General features: G+C 41.9%; 1 protein-coding gene across 4 annotated transcripts in view; it reads left to right on the top strand.

Moving 5' to 3' along the window:
* FEZ2 (fasciculation and elongation protein zeta 2) overlaps nucleotides 1-17132 on the top strand; it is a 68102-nt gene that overhangs the window by 30486 nt on the left and 20484 nt on the right. For 3 of the 4 annotated variants that reach the window (XR_012318099.1, XM_073672560.1, XM_073672559.1), the window contains exons 2-6: nucleotides 1079-1187; nucleotides 8355-8471; nucleotides 10965-11109; nucleotides 14223-14491; nucleotides 16469-16549. Coding sequence is in view for 3 of the 4 variants with exons in the window: in XM_073672560.1 (XP_073528661.1) it covers nucleotides 1079-1187; nucleotides 8355-8471; nucleotides 10965-11109; nucleotides 14223-14491; nucleotides 16469-16549 (721 nt within the window). In the remaining variant the exon portion in view is untranslated. The remainder of the gene's footprint in view (nucleotides 1-1078; nucleotides 1188-8354; nucleotides 8472-10964; nucleotides 11110-14222; nucleotides 14492-16468; nucleotides 16550-17132) is intronic. The other variant, XM_073672561.1, reaches the window with a different exon arrangement.

A 17132-nucleotide genomic window follows, 5' to 3' on the forward strand; every position in this document is an offset into this window, starting at 1 on the left:
AGCTATTAGTTTGTAACTTGGAGTGTGTTAACACCTTGCTTTCCAGCCAGCGACAGGTGCCATTTGCTGCATCCTGGCTGCGGCGGCTCGTTAGTCAGGATTGCTCAGTGTCGTCTGTTGGCTCGTTGTAATGTAATTATTTCTCTGCTGTGCAGACTTCAGCAAATTGTTTGCAGTGATTATACCCAGCCACAGCGCTGCCCCCAGCTCCCCCTCCACTGAGATGTTCTGATATCTTGTCACATCAATTTCTTACTGTTACAAGTTGGGCTTAAAGGGAACTTGTCAGTTGATTAACGCTTTCCATACCACGTACATCATGAATCTGAGCATGGCTGCACCATTTCCATGCATTTCTCTGAAATGATGCAGCGCTTTAGAGGAAACATAGGTGACGCGTCGGCCGTGGACTGTAAGGAGAGACTAGACTAGTCTGACACAGCCCTGGCCGGCTTCTTCCCACCTCGCTCTACTTGACTGACATCTCTTCCTATGTACATACATTGGAGCCAGCGAAAATGTTTCTGCAAGCACTTCAGCATTTTGAATCCTAGCAATGAATAAAATATGCAATGTCGAAATTTTGTCTAAAGTGGCCACAGGTATGCGTTGGGCTTCTCTTCCTTCCTCTCTCATGTTCATTGAATTCCTGTTTATATGGAGCAATGATCACCTGCACTTACTTTCTATCCTGATCATTGCCCAGTGTAAACAGGATTTGCAATCAAATGTCAAGCAAAAGAAAATGTCATTCGGCGCCTATTATATACAGGCATGGAAATGTTAGTTGGCAACACATCATCTTTTAGGAATTGGGGGCTCAGGGGACCCAGTTCTTGTGGGGTCCACAGTAATCAGATTTTTCTTGAAACGCTAGAACATTGTATACTTAAACTTGGGGAAATTAAAAGACTGTATTGAAACGGTTATACAGAAATGCCTCTGTCATCTGCAGGAAACAAAAGCTCCACACTGTCATCACTAGAATTACAGTGGGTTTGGATGAAGAGGCAAATGTTGCATAGAAAAATGTTGCGCATCATTCTAATCACGTTCCTTTTTTTTTTTTTTTTTCAAGAATTTGGAATGCATTAACGGACAATTATGGCAATGTAATGCCTGTGGACTGGAAGACTTCTCACACCAGAGCCTTGCACTTACCAACTCTTAACCTTTTGGAAAAGGCGGTGAGTAATTTCTGGATAGATTCAGTGTCCTGATCAATATTACTTTTGGAAGCTTGGAGGAAATATGGGGTTTTAATTGGGAAATGTCTTTTTCATTCTACTAGTTGATTTAGGTATAAAATAATTTATCATTTGCCTGCTTAAATGCTGCTTAACAAAACAGTGCTGATTTCTAAAGATTTTCTATCTGACTCCAATGTCTGATCTCTGCTGTATAGTATTGTACACCAAAGCTAGTACACATGAACTCTGTCTTATAAGAAGAGAATAGTCAGTAGGAATTGATTTTTCTTAACTATATCAGGGGTATTCCCATCTTCAAGATCCTATCCCAATATGTAGTAGGTGTGATATTATTAATAATAATAATAATAATATTATCATCATCATCCTCCAGTTGTAGCATAGTTCTTCTGATTCGCTTTGTCGCTTACCCCATGTGCAGGGCATTGCAGTAGCTTAGGTATTCATGGTTGCTACCACAAACAACTAACTATCACTATATGAGTGGTCATAACCATGGATACCTAACTACTGCACTGCCCTGCACATGGGGTAAGCGACATAGCGAATCAGAAGAAATATACCACATTTCTAATTGGAGGTATTTGATATTATTATTACACCTACTACACATTGGGATAGAATCTTGGAGATGGGAATACCCCTTTAATGCAATGGCAAATAAAATGTTAATTTTGAGTGCACATGCCACATTGTGTCTTGTCTGGTGTGGTATGCTCATCCTCATCTATTCCATGGAAGAACTGTTCACTTCCCTCCATTAAAGAATAGGCCAGTGTCTTGTGACAGTTACATCATAGGATTGCTCATTTTTTAGTGATATTAACAGATGAAGTTCTTCCTGAATTATTCTTATGGTTTTTATGTACTTGGTGTTTAACGAAAGGGAAGAGATGGTCCTACCAGTTTTGCTATTATTTCCCCTACACTGAAAAGCTTCAGACACACCGGGGATAATTTTCAGAGGAAAGAGGCAGAAAAACTTTCAATGGGGAAGTCGAATATAAAAATGTACCATTATTGCATGTTGTGATTTAAAAATGCAACATAGTTTGGTGATGAGTCACTCATAAAAAAAAAAAAAAAATTTGGAAACCCACCCATTTCTGCACTGTGCCGTAGTCATGGTGCTAAAACCCACTTAACAGAATCCTAGTTAACTCCATATGCTCAGTTTTGCTTTACTACTATACACAGCTGCAACCCTGCCCAAACAAAAGAAAAGGGAAACTTCTGATCTCCACTGTTTAAATCATTGTTCCCCAACTCCAGTCTATAAAGCCCACCAATGCGTCATGGTTTCAGGATTTCCTTAGTATTGTTCAGATGATGAAATGATCACCTGGGCAGTCCTAAGGAAGTCCTGAAAACATGACCTGACCATGGGCCTTATACACTAGAGAAATACTGGTTTAAAGAACCCCATCACTCTCCTTCTTGGTCAAATAGCCCTTACACAGCCTGGAGGTGTGTTTGGGGTCATTGTCCTGTTGAAAAATAAATGATGGTCCAACTAAACGCAAACCGGATGGAATAGCATGCCGCTGCAAGATGCTGTGGTAGCCATGCTGGTTCAGTATGCCTTCAATTTTAAATAAATCCCCAACAGTGTCACCAGCAAAGCACCCCCACACCATCACACCTCCTCCTCCATGCTTCACGGTGGGAACCAGGCATGTAGAGTCCATCCGTTCACCTTTTCTGCGTCGCACAAAGACACGGTGGTTGGAACCAAAGATCTCAAATTTGGACTCATCAGACCAAAGCACAGATTTCCACTGGTCTAATGTCCATCCCTTGTGTTCTTTAGCCCAAACAAGTCTCTTCTGCTTGTTGCCTGTCCTTAGCAGTGGATTCCTAGCAGCTATTTTGCCATGAAGGCCTGCTGCACAAAGTCTCCTCTTAACAGTTGTTGTAGAGATGTGTCTGCTGCTAGAACTCTGTGTGGCATTGACCTGGCCTCTAATCTGAGCTGCTGTTAACCTGCGATTTCTGAGGCTGGTGACTCGGATAAACTTATCCTCAGAAGCAGAGGTGACTCTTGGTCTTCCTTTCCTGGAGCGGTCCTCATGTGAGCCAGTTTCTTTGTAGCGCTTGATGGTTTTTGCAACTGCACTTGGGGACACTTTCAAAGTTTGCCCAATTTTTCGCACTGACTGATCTTCATTTCTTAAAGTAATGATGACCACTCGTTTTTCTTTACTTAGCTGCTTTTTTCTTGCCATAATACAAATTCTAACAGTCTATTCAGTAGGACTATCAGCTGTGTATCCACCAGACTTCTGCACAACACAACTGATGGTCCCAACCCCATTTATAAGGCAAGAAATCCCACTTATTAAACCTGACAGGGCACACCTGTGAAGTGAAAACCATTTCCGGTGACTACCTCTTGAAGCTCATCAAGAGAATGCCAAGAGTGCAAAGCAGTCATCAAAGCAAAAGGTGGCTACTTTGAAGAACCTAGAATATAAGACATATTTTCAGTTGTTTCACACTTTTTTGTTACGTATATAATTCCACATATGTTAATTCATAGTATTGATCCCTTCAGTGTGAATGTACAATTTTCATGGTCATGAAAATACAGAAAAATCCTTAAATGAGAAGATGTGTCCAAACTTTTGGTGTGTGTATATATAAATGTACGTGTGTATGTATATATGTGTATATCTGAAACAAGGCCAAGAAAGGAAAAATTCTGCAGGGATATGTAAACTTTTCAGCACAACTGTGCTAATATATATATATTTATTGTCAAACTACTGTATTTTCTCTTTTTGAATCTTAATGACAACCAAAAACATCCAAATGACCCTAATCAAAAGTTCACATACCCCAGTTCTTAATACCGTGTATTGCCCCCTCTAACATCAATGACAGCTTGAATCTGTCGGCTTCATTTAAACGCCCCCACCACCCCTAATCTGTCATTATGTGCATGTTGTTCTTGCCAAGACAAGTCCATCCTTACTCTTAGCTAGCCAGTCTGTTTAATTAGAAATTGCTGTTTGTAGCAATATGCAAATGAGGCTGATGTGCTTTGGGCATGACGAAGCACTTACCAAACCTCTATCTCTCCAGCCTTCTTCCCTGCCTTCTCTTGCTTGACTGACAGATCCTTTGCTGTGTGACCCCCAAGCTTAGGAGTTGTCAGTGAAGCAGGAGAAGGAAGTGGATGGGGAACAAAGCTGGAGAGAAAGAAGTTTGTCCATCTCTGACATGGAGACATTATGGGCAATATCTGAATACACCATAAGGCTATGTGCCCACGATGCAGAAATGCTCCGGATTTTTCCTGAGCGTTTCTGCATCTCCCTGGCAGAAAAAACACATGCGGATTGTACATGCGGATTGTACATGCGTTTTTCCTGCCAGGGACATGCGGATGTGAAGCGTTCTTCACATGCATTTCCGCATGCGGGTTGACAAGCGCTTTCCAAGCGATTTTAGCATCACTTGGAAAGTGCTTGACAACCTTGTCACACTATATAAATCCATGCAAACGGCATGGATTTATATAGTGTGACCCCAAAAAATGGTTAAAAATAAAGAAAATAAATCTATACTTACCTTCCGATGGCCCCCGGAGTCTTGCTTCGCTCCCTCCTGGCTGCCGGCAAATCGCAGTACACTGAAGGACCTGCCGACGTCAGCATCGCGTGACCCGTCACATGACTATGACGTCAGCGCAGGTCCTCCAGTCCATCGTGATCTGCTGGCAAGGGAGGACGAGCGCATCGGGGGCCGCCAGAAGGTAAGTATATATTTATTTTTTATTTTTATTTTTTTATTTTATACAGGTTCTATGGTACCCAGGTCCGGAGGAGAGTCTCCTCTCCTCCACCTTTGGGTACCATCTGCACATTGAACGCATGTAATCCGCATGTACAGATCCAGTGATGCTTCTACCAAGCGTTTTTTAAGCGTTTCTGCAGCGTTTCTGCAGCGTTTGTGCCGCTGCAGAAACGCTTAAACGCATCGTGGGCACACAGCCTTAAGGTGGTTGTCATTCTTTGGAGGCAATATTATTATTTTTTAATTTAAATACAATTTTTAGCAACAAATAAATGTATTTTTAAAATTGTGCTGCATAGTCTATTCCTTGCTGCTGAATGAGTTAAAGGTGTTGTCCACTACTCTGACCTCCCTTTCTGTTTTGCTATATTCTCCTGTGTAGTATCACAGCCTACAAGAACCAGCACTGTTTGAGCTATTCGATGCCTGGTACTTATGGGGCTTGTGTGACGCCGTTATGTCACGTGAGCCCTGCAGCCAATCGGCACCGCTTTACTCTCGCTTCCTCCTTACAAACCTGACAGCTGCTGCTTCGACTCCCTCCTCTGAAGACTCAAAAGGCTGACACAGCTGGAATGCCACCTACACCGGAGGGGAGTGCAGGCTGTTATTTTCCACAGGGGAATATAAAAATTGAAAAGGGATGTCTTGGTAGTGGACAAACCCTTTAACTAAGAATCTGTCATTGAGTTTGTTCTGTTGAGTTTATAACTCTTTTATCTGTCTTTTTCTGAGCTCCTCTCAGTTGATTTATGACCACAGACCACATCAAAGTTGAAAGTGCAGAGAAACAAAGAGCCTGTTATAGCCAAAAATGCAACAGTTTTTTAATGAATTTCTTGTCTGCACAGTTTGTGTTTGCCCTCAGGCCAACATGAAAGTCCTGGCTTATCTGCTCTCTGGATGCAACCAGAGGGGGGGGGATCCTGACCCCACCCAACCCATGTCACCAATTTAGTGTGAAGTCAAGACCACCATGCAAGGTCATCGCTTGGTGCCTCAGGCTTCTGCGACTGCTACCTAGTTACACAACCGTGTTTCCAGTGCGCTCCCTAACTCTGACCACTCGGCATCATTTGTGTGTCATCTCGGACACAAGTGTTTACCGTTGTCACATTACATACATGACATATAGTACAGGATATAATGGCATTTCCTTGGTAGTAAGGTAACCAGGTGGGATCTCCATGGCAACAAGGTTAGCGGTAACCAAGGGCAACAACAAGTATATAGCAGTCATCCACCGTCAAGAACATAAGTGGGGTTCTTTATCGTGTCATCCCTTATTATTGTAAGAGGGCGGTGAACACTGGTTTTTAACTCTTTAAAAAAAAAAAAAGTTAGAAAGGAAAATTCTTAAAGGGAGTTTGTCAGCAGGCTATTACTATGCAATCTGAGAACAGCATGATGTAGGGGCAGAGAGCCTGATTCCAGCAATGTGTCATTTACAGAAATGCTTGATGGAGTTTTAATAGAATCTGTGTTTTCTCTGCAGTAGATGTAGCAGTTGTCAGATTGCTGAGCTGTGCATTACCCACCCACACCCCTGATTTGTACCTTCCTGTGTACACTGCATTGTCAGCCAGCTGCCAATCAGTGCTGTGGGTGGGGTTACACAGATTAGCCTGACTGGCCTGCACGTGAGACCTAGTCAGGCACTGATAATGTCCTGCTGATAAAGCACTGATTGTATTGAAACTACAGCACACAGCCTAGGAAGTGTTACATCCCTGTAATCGGGCTCTCTTGTCCTACACTATGCTGCTGTCAGATTAAATAGCAAGAACCTGCTGACTGATTCCCTTTAATTGTATCCTGCAGATATGGCGTATGTGAGTGGATGGTGTGTGTTCTGTGGTTCGGAGCGGAGGAGCTGACACACGGACAGTGTATGAGAGAGATTGTAAATGGGAATAGTGTGCGGGTTTGTGCATTTCAGAACATTCCCCATTAGTTGTAAGCACTGAAGACACTCGGGGCGTTTCTTATCGACGCTAAACTGGATTACTGTAAAAAATTGTTCTCTAACCGTAAATAGGTCATCTGTCCCCTCCGAATACAGATGTCACCGGAAACCTTCACAAATGGTCCTGTTTAAAATACACATCAAGAAAAGCGATTACCCCAAGCCGAGGTGTTTGTATGCAGCCAGCGTTACCTTCTATTACTACTGAAGGCGGCTAATTAATTCAGAGAGGAACTTTGATGGAAAGCGAGCGTCCTCTTGAATCAGTGAAATGTAATTGATGTGTGAGAAGCGGCTGTGAATACAGTTGTAGACACAGGGTTAACAGGCAGCACAGTATATCGGTGGTTACACCGCGTATGGTCACATGCTCCCCTCACTATTGTGAGTCCGGTGTAGTATGGAGTCTGGTGTGAATAGCTCCCATATACAAGTATTAGTTATTGGGCTCCTTTCCCATCTGTGTAAAGAATTCCATTAGGGGAACTGAAAAAATGAAATTAATGCAGGTAGATCTGATGTGTGACGGACACGAATGGTGCCCAATGGACATTGACATCATATGTTCTGAAGTACAGACCTTCAGAGTCTGGCTGGTGTTTCACATGGTTTGCAATATAATTATTTCCCATCTCCTATAGTGATGCAATATTGCGAGGACCACGTGGTGACATTCACTAATTTTGAGGAAGGACTCAGCCATGTTTAGAAAGAATCTGTCTCCACCCCACACATGTCTTGGTATTCCTTATGAAAAAGCTATTCTGGAGCACTTTTTCTTTTGACCTTTCTGTGGTGCCGTTCCTGTTATCCAATTATCAATTTGTAAATTTCTAGGCGGAATCTTACGATTTGGGGCATGTCCAATCGGCGCCAGACTGTATGGATGCCCACCCTTGGTAATTTGTTTAAATATTCAGGAGGAATAACAGCGGATCTCATTACAGACCATTGTCTCACCCCCCCCCCCCATTGAGTATAGATAATGGAGGACATACTTTTGCTCCCCAGAGCAAGACCACAACACTCACCTATAGAACTCAATATTGGGCTAATGTAACCAGTGGTCCCCATGGCTGATGATGTTATATTTCTGAAGTATTAACAAGACCGGACTGAAAATCCAACAGGACAATAAGAGGATTAGAGAAAATGCTAACCACTGAGCCACTGTTCTACCTATATTCTGGTGGATCAATAGGATTTTTATAAGGCCTTTGATCCATGAGCTGCAGAAAGTCTTGCGTGAAATATTATGGCAGTTTTCTCAATTACTTGCTTTTTATTCCTCCCATTTCTTTCAAGTTTTCGTGCTTTTTTTTAAAATTCTAGATAGAAAAATGCATCACCGACTGTGACTAAGTATTTTCTCATTTCAGGTGGACAATAACTTAAACCTGGACCTGTCTGATGATGAGGAGCTAAGGGAACAGCTAGATATGCATTCAATAATAGTGTCCTGCATAAACGATGAGCCACTCTTCACCGCTGAGCAGGTAAATCAACATTACCTGACTTTATCGGATAACACCCTGTTCACACTTCCATTACTTCTTCTGTCAGATTTCTTTTGGACATCCAGAAAAGTATAACCTGCAAAAAAAACAGTTTTGCAGAGGGGCAGCAGCTCTTCTAAATTAATAATAGAGGGGGTCCATAATGCGGTACCATCTTCTTGTTCCATTCATACGACCTAACAGGCAAACAACCACTTGAGGTTTTTACCCGGCATGTAATCATTAACGTGTATGTAATATGAAATGTCTGATTATGCTACTGACCAATGATTTTGGGTGTGACCTCCTGCATAGAAAGTGGGCATGACAATATTAATGTGGTGCCAGATTCCATGCCTAAATTCCCATACATTCGCTGCATGTGAATGGGGTTCTTGGAACAAGCATGCTGATTGTTTCCTTGTGTTCGACATGACAAAGCTGTGGATTAGCCCAATGAGCAGCCATGGAGCTAGGTTTTGTGCCAATTTACGGCACAGATTACCAGCATCCTCTTGTGAAATGTTCTTCAGATCCATGGAGTGTGAACATAGCCTAGTGCGACACCCCTTGTTGGATAGATCCTGAAGAAACCTCTCCCTATAGGCTGTAGATATTAACTGTTCCCATGTCCAATTTTCCTTGTTAAAGGGTTTTGGTTCAGAGAACAAGTACCACCTATCTGCAGCATGGCTGATAAATCTGTAATCATTGGCCCACCAGTCACTAGAACATATATAGAATATAACACCGGCTATACAGCCAGCATCTGCCTCTAAGAGCGCTGATGGGAGCTAACGGCAGTTGTAATTTACTATTCAAGCACTTAATGGGAGCTTTAACCAAAAAATAACCTGGTATTTAAACCAGGTTTTCTTGTGTGTTTTTGTTTTTTTTTTGTTGTTAACTTATCACAATCTGTGTTTAAAAAAAAAAAGGAAATCCTGCTGTTTTCACTTGCTGCAGGAGCTTTCCATTATATTTTAGGCTATGTTCACATGCATTTTGCAGTATTGTTGTTTTTTTTATTTCAGAAAAGAAGTTCTGTTTTATTTTACCAGCAAAAGCAATGAGACTTCATAAATCTAATGCATGCACTCTTGTTTTTTCTTTCTTGATTGATTATTAAGCACTTAAAGCACCACTCCAGTGTTTTTTTAATTGTACTGCTGGAGTGGTGCTTCAAATCCAAGCCTCTGCCCCCTTTCTCATACTCGCATACCCGCGTTTTCATCTCTTATCACCTCTGCTCCCGTCGGTCTCCCGCAGTTTGTGACCTGCCGGCTGCTTCAGTGTTGCATGGAGCGAGCCGGAGGTCACAACTCCTGTCTGAGAGCCTTGTTCTGACTCTCATAGACTTACATTGAGAGCGTGTGACATAGCTTCTGACTTCTGGACAATCAGAAGCTGCGCTCACAAGATGGCGCCACGAGACTGGAGCACCAACGGGAAAAGGTGAAGACGCCGGCGGGTGAGTATAAGCGTAGGGGAAGGGACCTTAGGTTTAAAGCACCACTCCAGCACTGAAAAAAAAATGCTCTAGTGTTACTGCAGATTTAAAATAATACTTAAAGTATGTCAATTTGTCAATTCTTTCAGCGGTTTTGCAGCGTTGTATCACCCATAGAAACCAATGAGCGAGTACAAAAAGTAAAAACGCTGCGTTTTTTGCTTGATCTATCATGTACTGTGGACAAATCGCATATGTAATGTTGGTTTTAAACGCAGTGTTTCTGCTGCCAAGAGAGCAAGTTTCAAATGCAGAAAATAACTCTGCATGTGAACACGGTCTTACTTTGTTTTACCAATCTCCTGTAGTTTAGCCACAATGGTCATACCACGACCCAATCTTTTATAAAGAAGCATCTAATGAGCATGTGCAAAGATCATTGTAGGAAGGGGGAGCAGGGTCATCTGTGACATCGCCTATTGTGATTTGTGCATCCTTTATCAGCTGTATATAGAGGTGTTACCTGGCATTGTAATCCTGCCTTTGCTGATATCGGGCCTGCTGAAAACTCTTTTTCAAAAGACAAGAAGTATGAATCTAACAAAAAAAGCCTCAATGATCAAATTGAAAGATCACTATTTTTTCATTTGATTTTTTTGTATTTTCTTGCCTCGACCCAAAATATTTTTGAAAAAATACATATGACACAAAAACCAGATTGAAACTATACAGGCAAGCTATAATTAAAAAATGACCTCTCTTAATGGGGTCATTGAAGTGTTGTGATCCAGTGGATTGTTTGCTCCAACACAATTGTAGGGTGCTGATGGGTTGCTGCCATAGCAGCCAAGAATTCCTGAAGGCCCTTATCACACCATCTTGGTACCCTTTGAGTCCTCCATTTTTCTTTCTCAAGCAATACCTGTGGTATTGCTCTGTGTTGGATGTGTAATAAGTTCCTTATGTAACACAGGTTTAAAGACTTCAGGAAGCTTGTAAACTCACACGACATTCATTAGCTGTGATCTCTGTTTTCCTGGCAGGTTATTGAAGAAATTGAGGAAATGATGCAGGAGTCGCCTGATCCTGAAGAGGATGACACTCCGTCTCAGTCAGATCGCCTCTCAATGCTTTCACAAGAGATCCAGACCCTCAAAAAATCTTCCTCCAGTAATGGCTATGAAGACCGTAAGTAGACGTGTCAAAAAACACACTAGAAATTGATTCCTTATCAGCCTGAGGATGTATTCATAACTTGTGAAGGAAGGTGCGCTCTCCCAGGAGATCAGACTTGTAGTATGTCATTCCAATATGGGAATGGATCAGATCACTTCGCCGGTGTGATGTACTTACCTGCCAAAGAGTAAAAACTGCAGGTTTTGACTGGTCGCTCCATGTAAAAATGTAACATTTTGCTTAGTCATTGCATAATTGTATTAGAGCACTATGTAATAAGTACTATGTAATTTTTGATCCAACTCCTGCTGTGTTTTTTTTTTTTTCTTTGTTTTGCCTGTGAATCGACCCCACAGACCTCAGCGTGCACCGCATGATAATCGCCCAGTTTGATGTTCAGATCTGCAGATTATCCCACTTGGTTTTCCCAGTGTTCCCCCCACTCCCTCCTGTGAGGCCGTCAGAACTCGCAGCACAAAGCGGATAGGCCTCAAATTACCCCAAGAATTTTTTTCCCTGTGCATTTTCCTTAACTGATTTATGAGCAGAGGCCATCGTCCTATGCGGCAAAAAAAGGAAAAAAAATCCAGCTGATTCGGCCCATCTAATTACCAAAACCATCGCGACAGTCCATTCTTTTCTGGAGGATCAAGTGTGAATCCCATTCATTAATATGTATGTTAGCATAACTGAATATCCAACATGAAAGGAGTCTTCTAATTGCTTTAAGATTATTCACCAGGCATCTTCTCCGTCCTTGAATGGAAAGTGCCTGGAGATATAGAGCATGCACAATGCTCCTGCACTTCTGACAGTGAAAGAGAAACACAGCCGGTCGGGACGCAAACAAATGGGACTTCAAAGTCCCCACTGCCCCAAGCGATCAACCACTAGACTTGGATATGGTGGAAATGTGTTGTCAGTATTCACCCAATACTGAGAAAGAGAGGAATGCAGATACAGATGTAATATACTGTATTATTGTGTGACGTGTTATCTACTTCATGGGCATTAGATGCTGGTTCGCAGCTATTAGAGGGAATCTGTCATCAGGTTTTTTGCTATGTAATCTGAGTGCAGCATACATACAAAAAGAGACCCTAATTCCAGTAATGTTACTTATTTGGCTTGTCATTTTGATAAAATCCCTGTTTTCTCTACTACAAATCGACTAGTTCTCTGCATGCTGCGCTGTGTATAACCTCACCCACAGCACTGAGTGGCTGCTTTCTGTGTAAATTGGCAAAAAGCTGCTAATCAGTGGGGCAGGCTACACCGAGCAGGAGGACTACATGGCAAGAAACAACTAGTTCTCTACTGATAATCTCCTGCTGATAAAACACTGATTTTATTGAAACAACAACGCAAAGCTCAGTAAGTGACCCATCACTGGACTCTGGGTCTCTGTGCCTACTGTATGCTGCCCTCAGATTAAATAGTGAAAACTTGCTGACAGATTCTATTTAACCCCAGCCATCAGTTCCCAACCAAAAGTTTACAACCCTATGACACAAATCTGCATTGCTGTGTGGAGCTACTAGTTGATAAAGGCGGCACTGCCCCTAATACTGCTCTGCTTTATTAGAAGACTCCAATATGGTACATGGACCTGATACAGATTTTACGTTAAAGGGACTAAGCACAGAATGACTGTTCAAAACAAGTATAAGCGCTCTGTGCATCATGACGCGGCCAAACGTTTAAGTGCATCTTCCCACCTGCTTGCTTTCCATCTATATCTGCCCTTCTCTGGCTCTATAAAGCCAGAGCTGTCTATCAAACAAGGGGGGGTGGAGATAGAGGGAAAACAAGCATGTGAATGTGTCTTTAAATGATTGGCCCCGCCATGATGCACCAAGCGGTGGGACTTAGTTTGAACAGTCATTGTGTGCTGACAGTCCATTTAAAGGGGTTTTCCAGTTTGTAAAAAATAAACCTTCATTAACCCAACTTTGGATCAGCTCGGAGTCTCCACCACTGCTCCCGAAGTCTTTTATTGTCTACAGTGTTGATTAGTGAGGAGTGCAAGTGCTTGTTACTCGAGTTTGCTGAGGGTGCTTGGGTACTCAGAGTATCACGGGTGCTCGAGGGACATGTTTGAGTCTCTGCAGCCGCATGTTTCATGGCTGTTAGACAAACAGCCGTGAAACATGCGGCTGTGGGGACTCGAACATGTCACTCGAGCACCCGTGATACTCTGTGAGTACCCAAGCACCCTCAGCAAACTCGAGTAACAAGCACTTGCACTCATCACTAGTGCTGATGTCTGTCTCGGTAACATCGCCAAAGCCAGTAACTGAGCTCCGCGTCTCTGTTCGAGTTGATGGCATTAGTCAACTTGTCATCAGCACTGCGACTATAACGGACACCAGGAGCAATGGTGGAGATTCTGCGCTGGACTTGAGAAGGGCAAGTAAAGCATAGATGATTTCTTTTTCAAAAACCTCTTTAAGTCTCAGGAGCTTTAAGTTACACCTCTGGTGAAGGGAGAACAATGAATAATGTTATTAACATATAATTATTGCAATGATTACAAACTTAGTGTAACTAAACATTAACAATTTTATTTTTTATATATTGAACCTCCTGAATCGGCCTGTAGCTTGGTGATGTTTTGGTTTTGAGCTCCCCCACCGATGGGTCAACCTACAGGGCAGAAGCGCTCGGCTCACCAGTTAAAAGCATTAATTACCTGCAAGACCATATGCACAGCAATCCAGGCCAATGTAATTCCTATTGGACCCATACACCGCTGTGTGCATGCTCGTGCTGGAGCAGAATTCTTCTGCCCTGTGATTGGAGTGATCAGTGGGGTATCAGAAGCCCCATGTTATTCCGCACAGGATCCTCACACTGCTGTATAGGACCCCGAGCATGTTACTGTGACTTGTGCATGAACCATTGGTTTAGTGCCAAAGTATCAGAAAATGTGATCTCCAAGGCTGAATGACTGGCATTTTACTATGTATACAGTTTGAGTAGTCCAGTAAATTGAAGGGTAAGGCATTGGTTTTATGGAATTGCCCTCATCTTAAATAGTCATAACTCCCATTCTGAGCGGTAATACATCATTCTAGTGTGACGTGTTGGCTCTGACTGCTGTCTTTTTTTTCTCTTTTCTACAGGAGTGAAGCAGATGTCTGTCGTGGAGTTAAATGATCTTTTGGAGGAAATTGAGATGGCCATTAAGGATTACTCGGAGGAGCTGGTGCAGCAGCTGGCTTTACGGGATGAACTGGAGTTTGAGAAAGAAGTAAAGAACAGCTTTATCTCGGTGCTCATTGAAGTGCAGAACAAACAGAAGGAACACAAGGAGAACGTGAAGAAGAAGCGAAAGCTGAAGAGTAACAGCACACAGAATGGCAAACAGGAGAAGGGTCATCTGCCGGGAACGGTAAGAATATACGTCTGCCAGGGCGAAAACCCGAGGCATAGGATCAAAATGTCATTTAAAAGCCTAGATTCCAGGTTTCATTTTTTTTTTGTTCTATGTATTTGCCATTGAAGTAGTTCTAGTTACTTGAGATCCTAAGACAACCTTTTTCCTGACTGATCATCCAGCTAGCTGAGTAATATGATATTAAACCTCAGCTTTGAGTCCAGCCTTGGAAATTCATTACATGTTCCCAGTAACAGAATGGAAATGAAGCCTGATAATACTGCAGGAGGGGTATCATGGTAGGATAGGTTCACGGAACATTTGTGGTTCAACTTCCATGCCAGGGTGAGGTCTCCAACACTATAGACTTTTGGAAGTCAGACATTGCCAAAGGAATTCATACATTAGATTGGTCTGATTTATCTTGCCTCTCTAACAGAGTACAGAGGAGGATCCATCCTTATTTTAAGACATTAACATGCCACTTTTTAGTTTTCTGTGCAGTTATTGTTTTTAGCATTCAGGTTTTAGTCTTGGTGCTCAACCTATATGTTTTGTTGTAAATATATTTCGTAGAATAGTTCATTATTGTAGTTTGTTATGCTATTAACACCTTAACACAGTATCCCGTACATGTACAGAATTTTGGGGTGCCAGTGTGGGGAAGAAGTTACTCATAGCTGAGCTCCAATTGCTGCTGTTAATCATTTTAAATGCTGCAGTCCATCATTGACTTGCGCACACCAGATCCCATTTGGCCCTGATGGGTTACCATGGCCGCTGGGGATTTGATGAAGGTCCTCATCACTGTCACCTTGGTACTAATGGGAAGCCCAGCCCAGATTTTCACTATATACTGCAATACCGAAGTGTTGCAATATATGGAATAAGCATTTGGACTATCATAGGGTCAAGCCCCGAAGAAGATTTTAAAAAATATTTAAACCCCAGAATTGCAGTGTTTCAGTTGCATCATCCCATCTTAAGAAGAAAAAAGCAATGAAAAGCGATCAAAACGTTGTATGTACCCCAAATTGGCATCATTAAAACAGTCAGCAAAAACAAGCCCTTGTGTAGCTCGAGAAAAGGAAAAATAAAACTGTTAACGGTCTCTGAAAATGGCACCATATATACACAAACGTATTATTTTTTTCCAACAATTAGATTTTTAAAAAAAATTAGGTATGTTTCACATTATCGTAATCCATACGGACATTGAGAAGCATCCTCTCTGATCATTTTTATACGACAATTAACACTGTAAAAAAAAAAAAAGTACCCTTCCCAAAAATTAAAAGAATTCTAATATTGGGGGGAGGGGGTAGCTGTCTTACTACAGTCAAAACTTGTTTTGTTTTTCCAGTACATGATATGGTAAAATGAATGATGTAATTACAACCTACAACTTGTCTCGCAATGAAACAAACCATCATAAATGATATATTAATGGAACAATAGAAAAAAATGATGGCTCTTGGAAGAAGGTAATGCAAAAACAAATAAAATTGCTCATCCTTAAAGGGAATAAAACCGCTCCACTGAACAATATCCACCCTTTTCCTATACTCGTGCATGGTTTAATTTTAACTAGATATTCATATAGGCTTAAAGATCTAACCTCGCATGTGAGTTTATCTTTGGGAAATGGACACATCACTTCTGGCTGAATGATGTCCTGCTTTAAACTGAAACGACCCGAGGCAAAGATAAGAGGACAAGGGTAGGAACGGGCCGCAATGCCAGAATCTCTGCAGTCATAATTTTCTAAGCCAAATCCGACCACACGCAATTCCTTTTTTTAGAGTCTTAATAATAACTAAATGTAACCAAATACATTGTAGGTGGGAACAGTGCCCTTTCCTTTTTGTCCATGATGGTCCTGATCTTGTGTGTCAGTGTGTACTGGTGGTCTTTTCTAGTCTCGCATTACATCTAACAGCTTACTAACCTCTTCTTTATCTCTCTTCCTTTACTGCTTCTGTGCTTCTTTAGCGATTCAGTATGGAAGGCTTGTCAAACGTCATACAGAATAGCTTTCGCCAGACTTTTGGGAGTTCGGGTGGAGAAAAACAGGTGCTGGGTTTTTCTTTCTCCTCTCCTCCTATCTTTGCTTTCTTAATAACTTAAATTTCTATGTTACTTGTCATTGTTCAGTACTCTGCTCCTAGTGATTAGAGTTGTCCTAGGCACAGGAAAAAATACGGCCAGTCTGACTTGGCGTTTGGTCAGTCTCTGCATTCGGCTGATTGGTAAAGGGGTTTTCTGGGGTAATTTTTTTATTTTATAGGCTTCATCTACTTTAAAATGACACAATAATCCTTACTTACCTGCTGCAGCTACAGGACTGCTTCTCGGCTGACACATTTGCAGAGGTTATGACATGACCAAACTATGTGATCGCTGCAGATTTTTCATGATGACTTTATCGGCATGACCGCTGAGCTCAGTGATTGACAGACGACTGGAAGTCTTTCAACAAAGCATGCCTGTTAGAAAAAAAATCTGAAAAATCCCTTTCAACACAGATTTCTGCTGTAGGGAACCTTTCATAAAGCCTTTTAGTGAGGAAAATACAATCTTCTAGGATCTTTTGAAAAAGATTACCGCTGCTCACTCTGGATTCCAACAGCGGGGTGTCCGGTCTGAAGATTCGTGG

This window comes from Phyllobates terribilis, unplaced genomic scaffold, assembly GCF_046119375.1.
Source record: "Phyllobates terribilis strain yellow unplaced genomic scaffold, ASM4611937v1 Scaffold_3__8_contigs__length_932513732, whole genome shotgun sequence".
NCBI classification, from domain to species: Eukaryota; Metazoa; Chordata; class Amphibia; order Anura; family Dendrobatidae; genus Phyllobates; species Phyllobates terribilis.